The sequence below is a fragment of the Myodes glareolus genome, chromosome X, assembly GCF_982192425.1.
Source record: "Myodes glareolus chromosome X, mMyoGla1.1, whole genome shotgun sequence".
NCBI classification, from domain to species: Eukaryota; Metazoa; Chordata; class Mammalia; order Rodentia; family Cricetidae; genus Myodes; species Myodes glareolus.
The window spans coordinates 44,800,304-44,806,303 of record NC_142053.1 but is presented as its reverse complement, the minus strand read 5'-3'; the positions used below and the strand labels follow the sequence as shown (position 1 = coordinate 44,806,303).

The window sequence follows — 6,000 nt, the reverse complement described above, 5'->3', positions numbered from 1 at the left end:
AAGGAAGTCAGTAAGCTAGATACATGAGTTGGAACAACTAGAAATGGAGTTTCATTAACAGCCGATAATTCCTCAGTAAGAGGTAGGTAGAGAGAATTGTAGGGAAGAAGGGTTTCAGGAGGAGTGTGGATTGGATAAGAGAGGGAAATAAGGAGTGAACACAAAGAAAATTTATTATATACATGTGTGAAACTGTCAAGCAATAAATTGCAAGCTATTTTTAAAAACTTCAGTCTCAGCTGTGCTCCTGAAAGATGGATTGCTTTCTAATAGGCAATAGGGAGGTGTCATTTAAAGCTTGTGGTGGAAAAGGTTGAGGATAGGTATATAACACAAGGGAAATGGTTTGTGCTGGGCTACAGAGTCTGGTTATATGTTCATATAAAAGAACCAATGAGTTGCAGGTAAGGGAAGGACCAGATTGTTTTCAAGCTCTTAAAAACAAGTCAAGCTCTTCAAAGAGCTAGGTGTGGTGGCATAAACCTATAATACTAGCATTGGGGATGCTGAGGCAAGAGGATCGCAAATGTGAGGCAAACCTGGGATATACAGGGAATTTTTGTTTCAAGTTAAAACAAAACAAAACAAAACAACCCTGTCCATTCACTCACCCAAACAAATAACAAAAGATTAAAGTATTAGGGACCACATACAATGTAGAACAAACAGTACAAATAGCATGCACAGGAGTGCTAGTTTGATGGTACCATCAGGAATTCAGAGGCTCAGAGACTATAGGACTGTCACCAGTTTTATCATGGCAGTTGATGGAGGGGAGATGCTCCAGGAATTTCTGTTCTACTCTCAAGATTAGGATACTCCCTCCTTTCAGTTACTGAATTTTATGACACCTATCCTTGGTGGCATATGGCATGTCTGTAAATTAAGGATTTGTGAGAGAATTCATGGGAGCAAGGGGCAAAAATAGATAGATAGATAGATAGATAGATAGATAGATAGATAGATAGATAGATAGATAATAAAGAAACCCCACAATTCTGCCTCCAGAGTCCCAAATTGCTTCATTAACTGCTGAGGAATATTTGCAGTACTGTGAAAAGAATGTCTCCTCCTGCAAGACAGTAAAGGGGAAAAAGGAACGTGGCATAGGCAAAGACTAACTTATACTGCCCATCCTTCTCTGTAAGGCCCCAACGTATTCACTCACAAGTGGAGAGGAACCTTCTCATTCTACCCTTCTCTCTCTTTATACTCAAAGAATATAGGGTAGATTCTATCCAGCCATGAGACAGTTGCTAAGTAATGACTAAGTACCTGGTTCTGTTTTAGTGCTAGAGATAAAATGATGGACAAAAAATGGTCTTGGAACTTGCCCCTAGGACACCTTATTTTTCTGGAAAATAGAAGCATTTAGCATATACTGATGCAAGTAGACTAAAAAGTATCCCAATAGTTAAGGTGTTAATTACTAACTTGGAACTTTGGAATCAGAATGACTAGGCTCAACTTTTGATTCTGCCCGCCTCTTTTACTCTGTCTGGGGCAGATCACTTAGAATCTGTCTCCACTTCCTAGCTTCGGAATAGGAATGAAAATAGTTCCCACTACTGTTGTGAAGATCAAGTGAGTTGCTCCACACATAAGCATTTATGTGTTGGCGGGTGTATACCTAAGTGTGACATATCCACACGATCTATAAAATACACGATTGGCTTTAAATACATTCAGCAGCTTACCCCAAATTCTTCTCCCTTGTTCATAGTCCAAGTACATAGCCTTCCCCTCTTTGACTTGGCAACATAGGCGGGAGACGAGAAGCCCAAATGATAAATGGTGGGGGGAGTGCTGGGTGTGGGTTTAGTTTGAGGTCTGTCTGCCCCATATATGGCAGTAGTACAATCTCTGAAGAGATGTTTTCTTCTGATAAAGTTTCCCTTACTGTTCTAGCGGCTGTTTGCACTATGCTTTCAGTCCAGATGAGGTTTGCTGAAGTGCCAGCAATGACACGTATCCTGCCAACACTCTCCTGACTGTCCCAGCCTCACAGACATGTCTAAACAACTGAGGCCGAGGCTGAGATTCAATCTGAGTCTAGGATTGCTGTCTGACCCAGGGAGAAAGGCGAGAATTAGTGTTTGGTGACAGTGCGGACAGGCTGCTTCAATGGGGCCCTTTATATGAAGGTTTGCAAGTTCAGCACTCAAAAGATTGTTGTTTTTTTTCTTCAGTATTTGGCCTGCAGTTAGGGTGGTCAGCATAGGGAAGAAGTGTCTGGGCTCCCTGCTGTGTGAGTAATATGCTTCGGCAAGATACACCTTTGTACAAACATCATTTCAACCGAAAAAATAACTAGGTGCTTCATAAATGGGAACTTCAAAGACATTTCAAGCACATTACATACAACTCAAAGATGTAAAGAAATTGGAGGCACAGAAAAAACAATTTTTATAAAAGTTGGGGATTTAGTCTTCATAAAGAAAGATGAAAGAAAGTGGCGCATTACGGCTGGGGATGCCAAAGGAAGAATGCAGCGAACTGTCAAGCTACGAAGGGACAATGCACCATCAGTAGTAATGAGCTTTCATCTGCTGCTTCTGAGGACTCGCTAAAAGGGAGCATTTCAATCGTGACAAGTGAATTGAAGACACTCAGTACCAGGATCTGTTCCCACAAGAAGGACTAGAAATAAAGCTCTGTCTGTGGAGATTAAATAAATAAAAGGCAAATCTATCAGACATGGGAAGGCTCCATTCTACTTAACTTCAGGATAATTGCCACTTCTTAAGCAATCACTCTGTATGAGGCCTTCTCCCAGCACTCTATGCCCGCAGTTAATCTTCACAACCACTGTGGGTGGTGGATACCATCACATCCTTCATTGTTACAGTGGAGAGATCCCAGGCTCTGGGTGGTTAAGTGGCTTGTCTAACGGACAGTATAGACAGTGGCCCTGCAATGTCAAATCCATGTCCTTCTGTCTTGAGAGCACATAGCTTCTTCGATGTAATAATACTTCATCTCACTATTCTTTCATTAATTGTTCTCCAGTTTATATTTCTCATATCCCCCTTTCCAAGAAATAATCTTGCCCTAACGACTGGATTAGAATGTCCAGCTGATTATATTAGCAACTCATGCATATCTCAATGCAAAATGGACTTTTGGACTTTGGACCATCTTAAAATTAATCTGGAGAGGGACATGTTATCTCAATTTCTATTATTCTGACAAATGTAATAACAGCACCACAGCACCACACACACACGCAGTGAGAAACAGTTAGGGAAAGATGCCTGTCCTTATGGAAACAAAAATCTAATTAGGCTGTAATCGAATCCATATTGACTTATAAGGCCTGGGCAAGTAGAATATTAAAAGGAATGAGTATACACGGGTAGCAGAACAATTAGATGACCAACAAATCAGAGATTGAAGTTGATCACATTTATGTCCATTTATCCCAGTTTCAGACTTTCAGCAAGCTCAGTTTCATTGCACAATGCAGATAGCAAACCATCACTGATGACTGTCCTCAGGGACCGTTGGAGTGTTTTATCTAAGTGCTGGTCCATATAGCACCATTTTACTGCAGAAAGAATGATAATTCAGTTTACATACTGACTATTGGGCCCTACTCCAAGGTCACTGAAGGTGTAGCGCAGATAGGTATCAACAGGGTCCTTATGAGACAAAAACACTGAGTGAGAGGAGAGGGTAAACATACAAAGGCAAGAGAACACAGGAATGGTGCTTAGAATTATGTCTGAAATATTTTTAAGTATGATATATGTGAGGATAAAGACTTTATTTATTTATTTTGCATGCTAACCAGTTTCCCCTCCCTCCTCTCTTCCCATCCCCTTCACTATCCCCTACCTTCCTCCTACGCCCTCTCCCCATTCACTCCTCCTCCGACTCCATTCAGAAGGCCTAAGGGAGAATACGGACTTCTGAACAGAGATGTAGCATAGTTAAGGGCATCCCTTTGAAAGAGTAAGATGGAAATAATAAATAGGGCTCATCCTCCTGACTTCCACAAGGACATGTCATACAATTTTCTTCTAATTCAGTGCTCCTTATCGTGGCTACCAATTAGGATCACTTTCTTCTCCTGGTCTGGGAATAAGTCCACCGTGACAATTCCTATGTACGCCCATGGTTGAAAAACAATGATTGATACATATCACATTTGTCCACTTTTCATTATCGATTCCTCAGGCTGTCCTAGTCTGTCTTAGGCCCTTTCTTGCATTATCCCACTTAAAGCTCCCAACCGTTTTCTTTACTGCAGAGACTGTTAGACAGGTTTACAGTGCTCATTCAGCTAGAAAACAGCCAGGCTGGGGCTAAAATGGAAGCATCATGATCCCACAGGCTACACCTAGGACAATTTCTCTGCAATGTGATCCCAAGAGCGAGTCCTATCCTCCCATATTGGAGAGGTAGCTCAATCAACCTCTCTGGGCCTCTCCTCCCATGTTATTGCCTTCCTTCAATAAAACCTGAGTGAAAGAACCAGTGAGCCCTTTTCAATGGCACCCTGCAGCGCTCTTGCTCACAAATTTCCACTGCTTTCCCAGCACATGTAAAACTGAAATCCAAATTCCTTTTCTGCAGCCTCCACAGCCTTGCATGCTCTAACTTCTGCTCATCCCTTCAGCCTCATCTCATCCCTTGCCAGTCTCAACCACAGTCCCCTGATTCCAGCCACACTGCTCCTCAGACTCTTGGAATGCTTCAAGCACTTCCTTTCCTGGGTCTTAGAACTATTTTTTATCTCTGTCTGGAATTCTCCTCCCCAGGCTCTTTGCATGGATGGCTCTTGCTCATTTTTCAGATTTGAATTTCAAGATGCTCAAGCCAATGCCTTCCTCACGACTCAAGCTTAAACTTGTGATTTAAAAATAATATTTTCATTTATTATTTTAATAATACTTATATCATCTATATTTGAATATTTGCTTGCTTAATTATTTTTTGTCTTCTCTGGTGAAATGTGAGTTCTAGAAGGACAAAGAACATTATCTTTGCTATGGCTGTGTAGGTTGTGTCCTGTTCAAGTGTGTCACAGCTGGAGGTATAAATATATAAGGACTTTCTGGAAAATGACAATAGAGTATCCTAAGTATGGGGTTCCTTTTTGTAATTCACATAAAGATGACGAACAGTCTAGCAATGCCCTTGATGCATATATTCTCTACATGGCTTTAAGAATGGTTTAGTTTTAGTTTGACATGCAGGAAATTCTTGATGCATTCACAGATTATGTGTAGCCAAAGAAAAAATATTAATATTGCCAATGGGAAGGACTAGAAAAGACTGCTAATAGATTTGGTAATTTGAGAAGACCCAAGCAAGGCCAAGTTAAAGGTGATTAAGTACGAGTCCAGGAGGCTAGAAAGAAAGTCTGGTACCAGTATAAAACCAAAATAGAAGCTCAAGCAGAAATGGCAGGTTTGAGGTGATAACGAGTCCATTTAGAATATAATTTGGGTACATTTCTATACACAAAGACAACCACAACTAATTCCTTTTCCTTCAGAGATGGGACAGGTATTTTGCTCTTTCCTGAAGGATTCTACTTGGGATGGCAATCCTCAGATCCTTGGGATATAGAGCACCTACCTCTGCATACCCTGCAGCAAGAATCTGGAACAGAGACTGGGAACGCACAGGTCAGTTTCGGGCAAGTCTTGAGACCACAGTACACATTCCCCTCCTGCCAAGGAAAGCCAGAATCAATCCAGGCTGATCTGAGAAAAGGGATCGTCAGGGATTACCTCAGTTTCTGGGGTACAACTGGGACCAAAACATGGCACTGCTTCTCTTCCAGCTAGCTTTAGGTTCTTCTTCCATCCCATGATGCACACTTTCAGCTCCCATCTCCTATTTCCTCATGAGAGAGATGAACTCCCCAAAGAGATTGCAATCTTTGTCAGGTATCTGGGCCCCAGAAAACAGGCAGAATTCTGGGAGGACTCTCACCGGCCTCCAAACCCTGTACCTCTCTTATTTTTACTGGTATCCTTTGGTCCTTAT

General features: G+C 41.5%; 1 protein-coding gene across 3 annotated transcripts in view; it reads right to left on the bottom strand.

Moving 5' to 3' along the window:
- Chrdl1 (chordin like 1) overlaps window positions 1-6,000 on the bottom strand; it is a 143,281-nt gene that overhangs the window by 71,650 nt on the left and 65,631 nt on the right. For all 3 annotated transcript variants that reach the window (XM_048441734.3, XM_048441744.3, XM_048441750.3), the window contains exon 5: window positions 5,587-5,680. In XM_048441734.3, coding sequence (XP_048297691.3) covers window positions 5,587-5,680 — 94 coding nt within the window. The remainder of the gene's footprint in view (window positions 1-5,586; window positions 5,681-6,000) is intronic.